Genomic DNA, 16,748 nt, shown 5'->3' with positions numbered 1-16,748 from the left:
GCAAACACTGGAAAAGGCTGTACAGAGAGGTTGTAGTGTCTCCTCCTGCTCAAACCCTGCATTTTAAACAGCACTCCAAAAACTTCACCAACAAGAATATTAGAAATACATTGGTGATATGGCTTGGACTCCAGGCAGTTCTAACCTGCCTGCGCAGGGATACTCAAACTAATCAGAGGGTCTCATTTCACAGGAAAATGCCTCACGAAAAACCTTTAACTTTACAAACACCTACTGCCAATTCCTGCTCTTTACCACTTAAAAGGGATTTCATTGTGCCAAAGCAATGTTTGCCTCTCTGTGATCTGACTGAGACCTTATGGGTCCAAGACTGACATGAAGACACAGACCACATCTGATGTGCTCCTCACAAGCACAGAATCATCCCTGTTCTGTTCCTCCCAATTCCCAATAGAAAAGCTGAAGGACAGGTAAGACACTGAGCTGTAGCAACTTGGGCTTAACCATGATGGCTCAGTGAATGGCAACAGTTATCAAAAACATCTGGGTTTATTCTGTGGGTGTTTTTCTGGGGTTTGTTTTTTTTATTTTTGGTCCTTTAAAAATTACAGCCAGAAGCATTTTGGCCAAAAATTTCAGAATTCTAAGCTGACATTTTCTTAATCGTTGGAATAAGATTTCTTGGAGAAAACTTCTTGCACTATTCTGAAAAAAAAATAGACAATTCAATGAGTATGTCAGGTTGAACTAATTTTCACCACAGACCAATATTTAAAGTTTCACATAGTGCTGTTCACTAACAGCTACTGAGCTTAATGTGCTTTTGTTGAGCTAAGCTTGGATTGTGCAGGAAGTAACAGGTCTCAAATCATTCAATCATGGAATGGTTTGAGTTGGAAGGCACCCTAAAGCTCACCTCATTCCACCCCCTGCCATGGCAGGAACACTTACTACTGTCCCAGGCTGCTCCAACCCCATCCAACCTGGCCTTGGACACTTCCAGAATTCCAGGGGCAGCCATGGCTGCTCCGGGCACCCTGTGCCATGACCCTCACAGGGAACAATTCCTTGCCAATATCCTATCCTTCCCTGCCCTCTGGCAGTGGGAAGCCATTCCCTTGTCCTGTCACTCCAGGTATTTATCCCCAGTTCCTCTCCAGCTCCCCTGGAGCTCCTTTAGGCACTGGAAAGAGCTCTAATGTCTCCCCAGAGCCTTCCCATCGTCAGGCTAGACACTCCTAGCTTTCCCAGTGTGAAAATCCCACAGAGAAGTAAGATAAAAGGTCCAACCTATTATTATCCACTCCTAACAGTGGTAAATACTAGAGAAGATTGTGAAGTAGGCAGCTGTGGATAACGTGTGTAACTTCACAGAGCACAAGCAATGAGCACTCAGTACCTGTATCGAGCTAAGAACACCTGGAGCTTTGCAGGGCCTTGGCTGCCTGGCTCTGGCATGAGGGAGATGCTGTCAACATCCAGTTCTTCCATTTCACTTGCAGTGTCCACCTAAAGATGTTAAAGATAAGGAGTAAAAGAATATTCAGAGTGTTTGTACATAGTGAACACATCCTCTAAACTCATGGCTGGTGTCAGTCTGGCTCCTGGGCTAAGGACCATCTCTAAGAATGACTTTTTAGGTGAGGAAGTAGTAGTAAGAGGCAACAGCCTCAGGTTGGAGCTTCAGAGCTTCCAGCCAGACATCAGCAAAAACTCCTTGTCCAGGTGGGTGATACAGCCTTGGGAACAGTTCTCAGAGCTGGGGGATCTCCATTCTTGAAGAACCTGTAGCCTGAGTTCAGCAAAGCCATGGCCACACTGATTTAAAGCTGGTGACAGTCCCACTGGGGCAGGAGATTTGACTGGTGGCTCTGGAAACCTCTTCTACCCCACACATCCACAATTCAGTATGCTGGTTTCTTGCTACCTCTAAATGGTAGCTGTGCCTGTATGCAACACAAATGTCAACCTGAACAAAGGAGCTCTGTTGGATGTTGGGGTCTTCACCTGCTTCTGTCCTCTCCAACAAAATTTTCTGTAGGATGTCTATGTATTTTAGATAGAGCTTTGACTGGAACTTCTGGTTTTAGCTGGCTCTGCTAACAGCACATGCTGAATGAAAGTCAGGGCAGGAAGCCCCCATTCCTGTCACAACCTCTCCCTTTCTAGCCATCAGCTCCTTCTGCACTTCCTAAGCTGAAGGCTGCACCTTCAGGGCATTTGGTGCCTACTGGCAAAGCACCTTTGAGAAATTTCTCTCAGCTGTTTTGATGCCAGTGAAATGTTGGGATTTTACATCCAGTGGCAATGGATTGTGTAAGGCAACCCTTCTTCTTGAGGCAATGCACTCCCTGGGGTTTGTCTGAACTTGTGCCAATGAACCAATTCAAGATGCCTTGTTAAACAGACCTCAAGTTTGATGAAGACCCATTGCAAACACCAGAACACAAAGTATTTTTTTTAATATGTGAAGAGCCAATCTTGGGAAGAGTTCAGAGCATCTTTTCAAGGTGCTACAGTTCTTGTAATACAATCCTACCCCATTTATGTCCTTGGAGAACAAAAATCTGTAATACCCAAACAAAGGGGCTTAGCCTATAATGTTCCCACAGTTATGTGCTGTGGAAGTCAAACACTCCAGCCAATGGCTCTTTTCCAAGGGTCCCACACTGATCTCTGCAGGCATCTATCTCACCAGGGAGGCAGGGTGGCTTCCAAGCTTTTTCCTGAACTAAAAAGTAGGCTTTTTTCCTGCTATAGAATTGCTAACAGTTCCATACCTGTTCCTTCCCAGGTGTGACCTTCACTTTCTCTCTGAACATGGCACTTCCATGAGCTCTTACACAGTGGGAGGCTCCGCCTGGCACTGGAGCAGCCCTTTGTGTGACTGTCCTGACCTGGTCACCTCAGCACTTCAGTGGCTTTAGTGCTCAGGAAACCCCAAAAGAGCAAAAGGTGCCCCTCAGGGCACTACACCCAGCCCTGCTCACAGCACTTCTCTGCCCTGAAGTCTGTCCCCTCAAGTGATACATAGAAGAGAGCATCAATCCCTGCTCAAGTGAACCCCACACCACCACAAAAGTGTTCCTAGGGAGAAGAAGCAACAACCATTTAGGACATCTTGGTGACACAAACACGCGAAGCCTGTTAGCTCCATCCCTCTTAGCACAAACTTGGCATCTTCTCATGGTTTCTTTCACCAAGTAATATCTCAGTAATTAAAAACATCACACAAGAAGTTTGAGATCCTCATTCACAGCTCAAGGCAAAAAATAGTCTGGACACAGTTTCTCCCCATGCTAAAAATTCTAGTTTGTAGCCTTTATGTGTCTTAGTGGCAGCTGAGGTGCCACAAGGAAGCTCAGCAAGAGCTACCTCACACATCCCATCCCACTCCTCCAAGCTCCCAGGTACTGTCTATCCAGTTGTTTCCTTCATGGAACACAGCAATATATTCAAATGAGCATTACAGACATGGCAGCCAAAGTAATTTCAGTATTTTCCTACATTTTTTCTCTTGTCTATTCCATTTTCTTCAGGCAGCCAGAAGGGAATGAATGTAACTTTACTGGCGCTCTCAGCAATGAATTTATTCCCTCTGGCTGGAAAGCACAGGCAGCAGAGGGGACTCCCATACTGACCTCCGGAGTTGGGCAGGATTTTGGGCTGTTCTGCATGGATTCAGATTTTGAAGAGCTGGACTGAGACTCCCCTTTCTTGGATTGTTTCTGAGCGCTGGTGGGAGCAGCTGGGGAGCGCATGGTGGTGTTCGACCCCCGCTGCGACAGCTCCAGCTCGTCACTCCCTTCATTGTGAACCTTCTTTGTGTTCTGATGGGGGAGCAACCCAGGAACAGCTGACTCTGCAATAAAATCAGCTGTCCATTAGTTACAGCCACAGGCAGGACAGAGGATGAGCAACAAGCATCCCAGGGAGCAGCCCAAGTCTCTACAAACATGCCTCGTTCAACAGACTGGACACCTGAGCTCTCCCCGACCACAGAAATGCCAACTTCTCTTTACAAAATGAACCAAAAGTATTTACGATAGGGACAGAGATGCCAAAATTACACTGAACATTTGCATTAACTCCTTTAGCCCTTTTCATTTACATAAATATCAACCCATTTACCAAAGCCCTCTCAGGCATGTCCAGCAATTACCCTTCTCCCAGCGGGGCTGCGGGGCCGAGCTGCACAGAGCAAGGGGCAGCTCCGAAGTCACCAGAGTGGAGGTGAGAAGGTCAATTTTTCCTGTTTGAAGCCGGAATTGTTGGAGTTCCTGTGACAGGAGGCTGAATTGCTCTGTTTGACTGCGACACTGCTCTTCCAGATCCTTCACCCTGGCCTGCCAGGAGAGAACAAGGTTAGGAACAAACCCCTGACAAAACACTGAGGCTCCAAACAGGTTTTGCCTTTGCTGCATCTTTTCCCAGACTCCAAAGAGCTAAAGGATGCTTTTAAATGCCCTGCCTAGGAACAGTCATTGGAAACTAGCAGCCTCACACCTCTACTTATCTTAGAAAAACTGAGGCTCACCATCTCTGAGGAAGCTGACTACAAACTCCATTAGGACTAATCCCTAAAATTCTGGGTTTGAACTTCAATATCCTCTCTTAGCCCTGCACAAGACCAGATGAGATAGGTCAGAGACAAACAAGCCTTAAAAAGATTCAAAAGGCTTTGGATGTTTTTTGGAACATTAAAATCATGTCTCCAAAAGGAATTATTCTCCCAATTTTGTCCATCACTCCAGAGGCCCCAGCAAGCTCCCAAAACCTTAATCTGAGCTCCCCACCATTCCTGGCAGGACTGCCAACTGTCCCTCTGGACCTTGGCACTAGGAAGGGCAGAGAGCACATGGGCCCATGCTGCAGAACTCTCCCTTGACATGGGAAGCACACACACTTTTCCTCCTGGTCCTGCAGGGATGATTTACTCCAGGCAAATGCATGCTGAGGACAAGAAAGCTACACCTCAGCAAGATGAGATGCCAAGGAGCCTTGGGAAACACTATGGAGAGGGAAAGACACATTCCTGCTAGAGAACCATTTGTATTTTCCCATATTCTCTTTTTACCATCTCTAGAACCTGCCCTTACAAAACACTGCCCCAGGTTGTAGGTAGATCAATTCCCAGGTGATTGCAACTGCTCCTTTCCCTCCTTTCACTGTTTCTTGTAGGTAAGATGCATGAAAACAGATGACCGCACTGCACTCTTCACAATTTTCCATTCCACCAAATATATTTGAAGTGTTTTTTCTCCTTCCAACTCAAAAAAATAAATGATGCTTTGAAATATTATGTGAGACAGAAAGCCTGAGATTTTAAGCAGCTCTAAAAATAACATTTCTGACCTGGAAAAAGCTCTCTCTGTGGTCTCAGAATAACACAAAATCTTTGTAGCCACTCCCTAAAGATTTAGGAGGGTCATGCATTTTTATTTGACTGTGACATATCTGTTTTAGGTATTTCAGTTTATTACTTGTTCCCTCCACAAGTCCAAAGGTGCTCTCAGGCTCTAAGGAAAGCCTGGTGAAGTCTCTTAAGTTTGGCAAGAACTACCTCCGAACTGAACTGAGATGCCAGGACCAACTTCCAGAAGTGCCTGTGTTATCCACTTGCTCAGAGTTAATTCCTTGTTTATTAAGTCACGGTGCACAAGATTCCTCTGCCAATATGAGTGTTTCAATTTACTTACAGTTTGGATTTTTCTCATAAAGACTTCTCCCCTACAACATTACATCTCAACAGAGAAAAGATACCCTCAACAGTAAGAACAGTTGCACTGGATCAAAGGAGGGCTTCCTCAAGTCCAACATTCATCCCTGATCACACCTTGGGACAGAGCCTACAACAACAGACAGGTTCAGAATGACTGCAGGACCAGAAGGAGATTTCCTGTCTTCTCTGGAGACATGAGCCAGCAGATGCATCTGGATATTGTGTTTAATAGCATCATAATAGTACCTTGTCCTGTAAATTCATAAACCACAGTTTAAATCCACTTACACTGGCAGCCAAGCCAATAACCCAGATAATTTACAGTTTAATTCTCAGACACCTAATTAGTCAAGTGTTTTTTCAATCTGTTATTCCAAGCAATATACAAACATGCCTTAAGTACTACTGCCACATCATACACAAGGCGTACTTCTAGCAGCTACTTTGTAGGGGACCACAGACAGCTGGGAAGCAGCAGGTTTCCAGGGCAGTGCTGGGAGGCAGGAGGATAAGGAAGATGAGGCCCAAGGACGTGGCCAGGAGGTTCAGGGAACCAGCAGGACCCAAGCTCCAGACACAAAGGAGACTTCTGTGTCTGTGCCCAACCCAAAATGGGGAGAAAGAGGAGTCTCCCATAGCAGGGACTGAACTTCCAGAAGAGGCTGCAAGAGCAGGAGCAGAGCTTGGTGGGGTCAGTTTAATCACCAACTCAGGAACTGATTCTCCACACCCATCCACTACCACCTCAGCCCCATCCTCTAAGACACTCTCATTCATGGCTGGTCTGTTCCACTCCTACAGCTCGTTCTCTCCTTTCAGATGTCCCTTGCTCCCCTTCTCCATATCTTCTGCTATGTACTTTTCAGATCAGAGAATCTCCATTTTGCTAGAAGGGAATTCTACAGGTGTGCAGTCCAAGCTCTTGCTAAAAGCAGGGCTGATGCCAAAGGAATTAAAGAACATCCATAACTCCACACCAGTGTGGGTGCAACTTCTACAGGATGTGAGCATACTCCAATAAAGTCCTTTCCTGAAAATTCCCACCACTTTGCTGCTTTTTTGACCAACATGTGGCTGACTTTTTTTTTTAATCCCCTGCCTCTGACCCTGTACCTCCTGTGCCAGCAGGGAATTCTGAGCCCACCACCGGGCATGTTTAGTCTCTGCTCTCTCTCTTCCACATGTCTTTGCACAGCCAATGCCACCTGCATTTTATCTCCCCATTCCTCCTGAGATCTCTGCCAGCTTGGAAGGTTTTAAAGACGTTTTCTATCAGCTACAAACCCTCGCACTTATATACCAGCCTTCTTTCCAAACATGTGAACAGGTCACCTAGCACAGCTCCCAAGCTGGAACTTCATTAGTTACCACCTCTTCTGGGAAAACTATTGTCCACAATCTCTGCTTCCCATCTTCCACTCACTTACAAAGCCAGCAGGATCCGTCATCTCCGCAACACTCATTTGCGATGTTGTCACCACTGCTTTTGGGGTTTGAAGGAAACACTTTACTTTTGGACTGCAAAGACACTTAAATGTGGAGAAGGAGCACAGTTGGAAAATTCTAAAAATCTGGAAGTGCCAAAAAAAGTAAGCTCCTAATTCTAATTGGTCAAGAAAGTAAGGCACTTAAAGACATATGCAGCTGCTCCATCAAACTCATAGTAGGAGCTCCCTTAATCACACTTATTTCTTGGCAGTAACACTCTTGCAATCTTTTCCAGAGTATATTAAAACAAGAACATCAAGCAACTGTCAAAGTCAGAACAGAAGGAAAAACATCCTGTTTGACAGCATTAGAGCAGTACCTGCATGCAATCCAAAGTACTCTGGGAGCAAGAAAAAAAGCAAAAAGAGATATCAAACCACATCAGCAGTTACACTACAACACTCTGCCAAAGGTAATCCATCCCTCAGTCTGAATGAAATTGTTTTCTCACCAAATTACAGTGTCTGCCTTGTTCCATACTGAGATTCCCATCTCATTCCCAGAAGCATCTGCTTGCCAAGCAAAAGCTAAATCCTACACACCAAATGCATGAATAAGATAACCAGGCACTTTTTGAGGGCCTCCAAATCCCAGTGTATTTTGAGATAAATGACAATATAGAGTGGCTGCGAAATTTCAAGCTCCCTTTTCCCAGCACATTGCACCCACTCAAAAATGAATGGAATAGACATTTTGTGCTCAGATCCTTCCCCAGGTCTGAGATCATGGAGTTCTAGGAATCAAAGCACAGCTCAGAGCTTGGCTGTGACAGGCTCTTAAGCAGCTGACTGCCTGCTTGGTCCTGCATCCTGCTCCTAGGTCAGGGAAAGCAAGCAAAGTTGAGCTCTGGTCCCCTCATTTCCCAACAGAACTGGATTCCTGGAAGGAGGCTGTCTCCTTTGGTATCTATGCAGTGCCAAAGGCAGTTGAAATCTTGTCTCATGTATTTTGGAACCACTGAACTCCCTCATTCCCATGACCTTAACCCTCAAGCTTTTGTTCCTAAGCTGAGAGGGTGCTTCCCTCCATGGCATTTCTGCACACACCCCGTTGCACACTCTCCTCACCCCTGTCACTGCCTTATCCCAGAACTACAGAACACCTAAGGCTGAAGGAGATCACCTGGAACACTGGGATCACCTGATCCAAGCCCTCAGCTCAGAGCAGGGTTGGCTGTCGAGAGCTCTGTCCAGTTCTGAACATCTCCAGGGAGAGAGACTCCACTTATGGTAATCATGGGACAGAACTCTTCAAACAGAAAAATGGACTACACTCATTCTTCATTTATATCACATTAAAAAGCAATTCAAGCACGTGTGAAAATGACAATACATAGCAAAGGCATCTCAAACCCCCTAATTATGCCATGCACTGATGTTCTGGAATGACTATGATTATAGTTAAGTAATTTAAATGACTGTTGCTCTGCACTAAACTTGCTTTTAATGACAGTTCCTCTTTCTTTGCTCTACTTTATAAAATTCAGGGTCAGGTTGAATCGGCCTCTGAGAAACCTGGTCTAGTGGAAGGTGTCCCTGCTTATAGCAGGAGGTAGAACTGGATGAACTTCAAGGTCCCTTCCAACGCAAACCATTTGATGATTCTGTGATCTCTGTACCAGTAACATGAAAGCAAGAATATTTAACTGGTAAGGCCCTTGCAGAAGAACATTACCTTCAAACTCAGAGCAAGAGGACTGTCTCTTTCTTCCTTTGCACAGGGAGATGTCTAGTTTAAGCCTAAGTAGCTTCTCCAACCCTTCATTGAGTTAGTTCAGAAAACGTCTGGCAAACATCATAGAATCATCAAATCCCAGAATGACTTGGACTGGAAGGCTAATCTTTATTCCATGGGCAGGGACACCTTTCACTAGACCAGATTGTTCCAATGGCTTTGAAACAGAACCACAGCAACCCTGCCTCTAAAGGCTGCTCAGAACCCAGCTAAACACCAGGTCATGCAGAGCAGCACCTGTATCAGCTGATCCCATCTCTGCAGCCAAATGTTGAGAGAGGTCCCCAAAGGAGTGTGGCAAGGGCACAAGATATAATGTCACATGCCCCAATACTCACCCAACCTGCAACATTTCAATCCTGTTCAGCAGGAGCCAGCACTCTTGGGCTCTACTGGCCAGGCCCCATCCAAAGCTGGTGCTATTTGCAGTCATGGAGCAATCTCCATCAAGGACACTTCCCATCTGCATCGACAGTCCTAGGTTCCCAAAATGCCACAGAGCTGCACAGCAGTGGGCACAGGGAGTTCACTCTGAGAGCCTTGACTGTTTGTCACCACTAGAGACAGGAGCATGGCCCCAAGAGATCCTACTGTCTGGGGGCACAGCAAGACAACCTGCTCATCTCAGATGTTTCAGTGCTCAGAAAACCTCTGAGAGAGCAGAAGATGCTCCCCTTCCCACCACACTCAACCCAACCCTCTGGCAGTCACGAAATTGTCACATCAAGTTCCAGGGTTTGGCACCGTGCCTTTGCAGCTCCAGGAATCCAATGTTTTCTCCAGAATCACCCTGACAGACACTGAGCTGATGCCAATCAACCCCAAAGCAGTGTTCAGCACATCTGCCAGGCTGCACCAGTACACTGTCAGCCACCAGCCAAAGCACATTCCCTATGTGCAAGTCAGAGCAAATGGAACAAAGCAGCTACCTCAAGCTTCACCACTCCTTATGCTCAGGTTTTCCTGCTTTTACCTAATAAAATTTTCTTATTTTTCCCTAATAAAACAAATAGAGCACACATATACATGAGAAATTTTAAATCCTACAGATACAAGTATTCTCTTTTCACATGATGCTGGAAAATGGAACAGGCAGATCTGAGTTTGATTACTAAATGCACCCCTGAAAGAGTTTTGGGCACGATCTGAATGAAGTAACCTATCTAATGACTGAGCAGACTAGGATGTAATTCCCTGAACTTTGACCCAAATATTACTTTCACTGCAGCAACATGTTGCATCCCATCAAGGCACTACAGCATTTTGCAGAAGAACCAACAAAACCCAGGGCATCCAAACTGATATTATAAATAAAAGGTACCAAATCTGGAGCCACTAATCCCTCATTTCTTTCCGTCTTACCTCTAGAAGCTGTACTGCTCCCTCATGTTCCCTTCTTGCCTCTGCCTGTGCCTAAGGAAAAATAAGGAAGGGAGTAAATCAGAAAGCAGCCAACCTGAGTTCACTTCTGCTGTCATCCTACCATGGTAGTCCATTGTAGACCGGAGCACGGGTCTGGTGAAGAGCAGCTGAGGGAGCTGGGAAAGCGGCTCAGCCTGGAGAAAACGAGGCTCGGGGGGACCTCCTGACTCTGCACAACTCCCTGACAGGAGCAGACAGCTGGGGGGGCAGCTGGGCTCTGCTCCCAGGGAGCAAGGGACAGGACAAGGGGAAATGGCATCAAGCTGTGCCAGGGCAGGGTCAGGTTGAATACTGAGAAAATTTATTCACAGTCCCTGGCACAGACTGCCCAGTGCACTAGTGAACTGCAGCAGTTTAACAGCTGTGTAGATGTGGCTCTTGGGGACATGGGTCAGTAGTTGCCATCCAGTGCTGGGGGAATGGATGGATTCGATCCTGGAGGCTTTTCCAAACTGAATGATTCCATGATTTTATGATTTAAATCACTGTACAGTCCGGAAACATCTCTGGACTCTAGACATACAGCAGCGAGAGGTCAGAACTGATATTCATAAGCAAAGCCCTTCACTTGGCTCAGGTACCAGAGTTCACCTGGACTCAGACACTCTTACCTTGTAAATTCACATCTCCCTCCCTCTGAATGGACTCCAAAGTAAACAAGGTGCAGGAGTCCATTCAGAGAGGAAAATGTCCCTGTCACACACCACATACCTGCTGCAACCGCCGGACCTCCTCCTGCTTCTCCTGCAGGACTAGCAATGCTTCCTTGTGCTCCACTTCCAGCTGCTGCCTCCGCTCAGCCACATTTCTCATGTGCTGCAGGAGAAGGCACACATAGCTGAGGGGTGACACTACTGTCACCCTGCCCTGTGTTCTACCAATGACCATAAAGCCAAACTAGGGTCTGTATTTCATGTCATCATTGCACAAAGAAAGAAATTCCCATCACAAGGCAGAGCAACACTGTCAGAGAAAATCTTCAAATCAGTGATGGTCACCTTATATCCCACCCAAATCCCTGAAGCAGCCTTTCCAAAGCACCTCTGTCCACTTTGGAAAGACATGTTCCAGGATCCTGCAGAAGCAGAATTCCCAGTGAAAGTATAGAGACAAAAGAATGGTCAGAAAAGGCAGACAACCTGTGCCATTCAAAGGAAGCAGTAGGTGTCTGGACAGTCCATCCAGCCATGTGGACCCTACTGACCTTCAGCACCTGCTCTAGATTCTCCAGCTTGGTTTGGAGTCCTTGATTCGTCTGAATTACTGAATCCCGTTCCTTAGTCACTAAAACAACCTGCAGTTTCAGGTCAGCATTCTCAGATTCAATCTGAAAAGAAAGGATGTTCAGTGAGCACAAGCAGCCATAGCTGTTCCTTGTAAAAACAACAGAGACCAGTTTATTTCTGTGCTTTCTGCTGGCAATGATACCAAAATCAGGAACTTCCTCTGCCTCGATTTTCACTTAAATATATGAGCATTTGTATCAGGCCTCAATGTGTAACAATTTATTTGCACACTGCTTCTCTCCCTAGATTCATCTCCCCTCCCCTTTTGCAGGGAGGAAGAGACTGGGATAGGAACAGGCTACATAATGAAGAGATAAAAAAAAAAAACAAGCACAAGGTCTATAAGCATTTTTAATCCTACATTGTAGGATTAAACACAGAGGACAGAAACACAGGACAGAAAATTCAGTAGCCTGCTGAAATTGTCTTTGCCTCCTTCACCTCCCACAAGGAATTTCTGGTTCCAGGGTGCACTATGGCTTGCCCACTACCAGCAACGCAAGCATAGACAAACATTTCCACTTACAGCAGTTGTTAAATATGTAGGAAGCCTTATGGTGGCAAATTGACACATGGGACTGACAAATGACTTTCTAACTCCTGTGCATTAGATTTGTCCAGAGAAGAAGCTGGGAACAGAAGCCCACAACCATTACTGAGCTGGAAACTTAAGAACAACATGTTCTTCTCAGAAGAGTTTTGCAGAAGCCAATGCTGCCAAACTGACAAAGACACTGCTTTTACCTGTCCTGCCCAGCCAGCCTTCTGATTCAGCTGCAAATTCTCTTCAGCCAGTCGTGCATTTTCATTCTGCACCTCCTGCAGCTGGATCTCCTGTCCAGAAAGAGCAGGAATTACACCAAGCTCCTCTGACTAACCCCCCCAGATTATCCTGCAGAGCAGCTCCATTGCTCCTGTTTCCTGATGCTGCAGGAGGCTGGTGGGATGCTGCTAGAGGTCTGGGAAGCAACAGTGAGAAGCACTACCCAAAAAGAACCCAGGGCCGGACAATGGCCTTGTCCTGTGAATTCATAATGATCTTTAAGGTATCTTCCAATCCAAACCAGTCTTTGATCTCTTGAGCAAAGCAAAGCAGAAACAGAAGGGAGAAATCCAGATGTTCTGGTATGAGCTGCAAAACTTCCCTGGAATTAAACAGGATTTCAGCCAACAAAAATCACAAGAAAAAGACAGTGGGATGGTGTTATTATCATTTCAATACCTGTCTGGAGTGCCTGTGAAAATGGTTAAGTATTTCCCCAAATTAGCAAAGGCCATGGAATTTCATCCAGTGATTTGTGTAGTTGTATTCAGCCCCCAGGTAGTAGAAAGACTAAATAAACAATCCCAGCCTTAAGGACTGGAGCCCCAAATTTGTGACACTGTTCAAATGAACAGAAACACTGGTGATTCCTTATTAAGATGAACTGAAGAGAATCCAAGAGAGGCACACAACAACGTAGCTCCTCCCATTATGCTTTTAAAGTAGGCAACAAGAACACTTACTAGTTCTTTGCATCTTTTATGCTTTTTCCTCACTTCATGCTCAAGGTTTTCACATTTTTTGCGCTTTTTCTTGAGTTCAACTTCCTGCACAAAACAACCAGAAGTAGATCAGGAAGCCCACACTCTTACAATGCATATGAAATTCAAGCCCAGCCTCTGAGACCCAGTGCTTCATTAATTATTTTTATTTTCTTATGAAAATCTCTTTGTGACAAAGTTAAACAATGTAGAAACCAAGGGAAATTTTTCTGAAAGTTAGGAAAATAAAATTAAAAAAAAAAGCAACTCTTCCTCTCTTCCCCAAGCCTTCCGTCTGAAAATAATCCTGCTCCCACATACATGGACTGCTCCTATTTATACAGAACATTAGAGAGGACAAGGTGTGGGGGACAAAACAACAGATTTTCTGTATAAAATTTTCATCTTTAAACACCAGCTGTGCTATTTTAGCTCCTTTTCTAATTCCAGTAACACCTAACAGAGCACAGACATCCTCCTGATCTGCAGCTACTCACTACCCTTCGGATCGACAGGAGCTGCTAAACCTCCCTGTGCAGTCTCAATTGCTGCAATAATTCACAAGGGGCACATTCCTCATCCACATCTGTCCCCAGTTAAAATAAGCCTAAATCAAACACAGCACAGAACCTACTGGCATGTTTCCCTCACATCCGAGAGTGACATATTCCCCTGCCAGCCCAGCACCCGGACCTGCCACCCAGCAACACCCTGCATGCAGATGGCCTGTGTTTTTCTACCAATTCCCCAAGCTTCCCACTTTTGCAGGGCAGCTGCACCTAAAAAGACTTCAGTCCCCAAAATCTCTACCTGGACTGCACATATGAAACCCCCAACAAAAATAAGAAAGTAGCACACTCCTTCACCCAAACCAGGTTCACAACTCACCAGCTGCTGTATCTGTTTGCTGCTCTCCTGGTTTGTTACTGCATTTTTGGGAGGAAAATTTTCATGTCCTTCAAAGACAGGTCCCAGTGGTTGCACACCTGGTTCCACCTGAAAGCAGAAGAGATGCCAGAGAGCTCAGGGACATCCTGAGACTATAGAGCACACTAAGGACAGAGGGACTTTCCTGGCAGTACCACCCAGGAGAACAGCACTACACAGGGAACTCCTGATCTCTGAGCTCCACCACTTGACATGGAGAAAGCTGGACACCTTGCCAGGGATCTCTGTGCTGGGAATCTCCCGGAGCCCAGTGCCAACCAGCACAGCTTGACTGAAGCATCTCTGAGGAACAGTGGGCTCCTGGAAGCTCTCAGAGCCAAGCTGCCATCTGTGCTTCACCTAATGACCCAATGAGAGGCAGCAGCAACACCTTTCATGGCCCTCCCCAAAGCGACATAGAGGGGATTAGGGAGAACACAGCTCACAAAGGGGAGAAATAAGTGAAGATGTCAGAATCTAAGGGCAGGGAAGAGCAAGCACTGATTGGTTTGACCACAACCTCCCAAAAAACTCACTTCCTTCTTAACCTATGACACAAACACTACCAACAAATGCAGCACCCCACCTCTGCTGGTATCTGGGAAGGGCTAAAATGGCAGCAGTGCCATGGCTTTTGTGCACCACCAAACTAGATGAAAGGAGACACTTTCTATACACATTTGTACACAAGTTTCTAACAAAAAGCCTTTTCATTTGGGTCACAGACAAATACACATTAATCCTCTGAATTTTTGCTCTTGGCTGATACTTGACTTGACATTGCCCAGAACAAGCCCTGACTGCCGGGCAAGGACTGAAACACACAGAAGAAAAAGGGTCTTGATAAGGTTTTTAACATTAACTGTGAAGTTATTTTTGATAAACAGATTTTAGGGACAGATCTTTAAGATCATCAAAGCAAACCTGTACTGTGAGGAAGCAGCAGGACTCTATGAATCCATCTCAGCCTTAGCTGACCTCTCCTCAGACATGGGGTTCCACATTTCACTCTCAACACCTTCAATGCTGAGGGATCCATGGGATGAGGTCTGAGATCCCTGTACAGCCAGCCATTAGGGCAGTGTCTAAGCACTATACCTAGGATGTGATTTTTAACTTATTTTTGTCTTGAAAAACATAGGTTTTATCTACATCTATATTCATGGTTCTTATGCTGAAAGCCTGACAGCTCTAAGAGCTCACACTCAAGCCGAGGCTACCAAGAATTTCTCATTTTTTGCTAAAAAAAAAAAACAAAACTGAAATCACCTTCCATGTGAACCTTGTTCCCTCTCATGCATGGAATAAGGTTCACTGCAGAATCCAACAGTCTGTGCCATCAACCAGCATGTGGAAATCTTGGGATCCTTCACCTAACCCATGTCACCTCAAGGACCCCCCTTGTGCTTGGGGGGTCCCCCTCAAGTGCTTGGAAGCTTTCAGGTCTGCTGTGAAACCCGTATTTAATTGTGGAATAGCCCTGTGGAAATATTTCTGATACATTTTTGCTTTTCAATCACCTTTCTCATATTAAGTATCAAACTGGTATTTCAGAGAATCCCAGAATCATTGAGTTTGGAAAAGACCTCCAAGCCTATCCAGTCCAAAACTGTGCCCAATCCCCACCTTGTCCCCAGCCCAGAGCACTGAGTGCCACGTCCAGGTCTTCCTTGGACTTCTCTGAGGATGGGGACTCCAAACCTCCCCAGGCAGGCCTGCCAAAGCCTGAGCACTCTTTCCAGAAGAAATTCCTGCTGAAGTTTGCCCCGATCCTCCCCTGGCCCAGCCTGAGGCCGTTCCCTCTCCTCCTGTCCCTGTTCCCTGGCAGCAGAACCTGACCCCCCCCCAGCTGTCCCCTCCTGTCAGGAGCTGTGCAGAGCCACAAGGGCCCCCCTGAGCCTCCTTTTCTCCAGGCTGAGCCCCTTTCCTGCTCCCTTAGCTGCTCCTGGGGCTCCAGCCTGGGGTGCTTCATATTACAGGGTTCAGCCAAGGGATTGGCAACAGCCTCCTCCATTCACCAGTGCCGTCAGATTTAGCCTTGCTGACTTATTTGTCAGCCAAAAAATCTTCTGGCAGTGAGGACAGACTCTCCTGAGTCAGAGACACAAAGCACATGCACGAGAAAAGCCATCTTGTCTGACAAAACCTGCAGGATCAGATGGAAATCAAGATATGGAAGGGTCATTCAAGGAAGGTAAGGGCAGGGCACAGGGAAGAAAACATCTGTGCATCCCTCTTCATCACAGCCAAATTGGGGGGGGGGGGGCATGGTAAATGGGGGCTAAAATATCAAACTATGAAGAACAAGGCTGAGAACCTCTCTGAAACTGAACTGTCCATAAGATCTGTGGAAGCTAAGAAAATAAAGAGTAACAAACCACCAAGATTACGTAGTATTCACCCCAGGGTTTAAAACCCCCTTTGGCATGAAGTGAATCCCTCAGTTCAGCACTGAGATTCAGGAACTGAATCAATCCATGCAGCAAGTCACTTCTCCAACACTGCCTTAACACCAAATACCCAAAAGATGGCAAATGCCATGCTTCAAGAGTATTTCAGAGTTTTAAGCATATTCCAGTAGAAAGCTGTAGAAAGACCAGTACATTTGACACCATTTCTGGGCAAACCGATAGAAACTGAATAAAATGCAAACACTTTCAATAATCCAAACAAACTTACATTGT

At 45.8% G+C, this 16,748-nt stretch overlaps 1 protein-coding gene across 7 annotated transcripts in view; it reads right to left on the bottom strand.

The window, feature by feature from the left end:
- Positions 1–16,748, bottom strand: part of TSPOAP1 (TSPO associated protein 1) — a 66,741-nt gene that overhangs the window by 27,976 nt on the left and 22,017 nt on the right. For all 7 annotated transcript variants that reach the window (XM_064394596.1, XM_064394590.1, XM_064394594.1 and 4 more), the window contains exons 6-14: positions 14,026–14,133; positions 13,120–13,203; positions 12,358–12,447; positions 11,532–11,654; positions 11,039–11,143; positions 10,268–10,318; positions 4,124–4,307; positions 3,603–3,823; positions 1,361–1,470 (exon numbers count right to left, since the gene is read on the bottom strand). In XM_064394596.1, coding sequence (XP_064250666.1) covers positions 1,361–1,470; positions 3,603–3,823; positions 4,124–4,307; positions 10,268–10,318; positions 11,039–11,143; positions 11,532–11,654; positions 12,358–12,447; positions 13,120–13,203; positions 14,026–14,133 — 1,076 coding nt within the window. The remainder of the gene's footprint in view (positions 1–1,360; positions 1,471–3,602; positions 3,824–4,123; positions 4,308–10,267; positions 10,319–11,038; positions 11,144–11,531; positions 11,655–12,357; positions 12,448–13,119; positions 13,204–14,025; positions 14,134–16,748) is intronic.

Source organism: Passer domesticus, chromosome 19 (assembly GCF_036417665.1).
Source record: "Passer domesticus isolate bPasDom1 chromosome 19, bPasDom1.hap1, whole genome shotgun sequence".
NCBI classification, from domain to species: Eukaryota; Metazoa; Chordata; class Aves; order Passeriformes; family Passeridae; genus Passer; species Passer domesticus.
The sequence above is the reverse complement of the archived record's forward strand: the minus strand, read 5'-3'. Positions and strand labels throughout refer to the sequence as shown.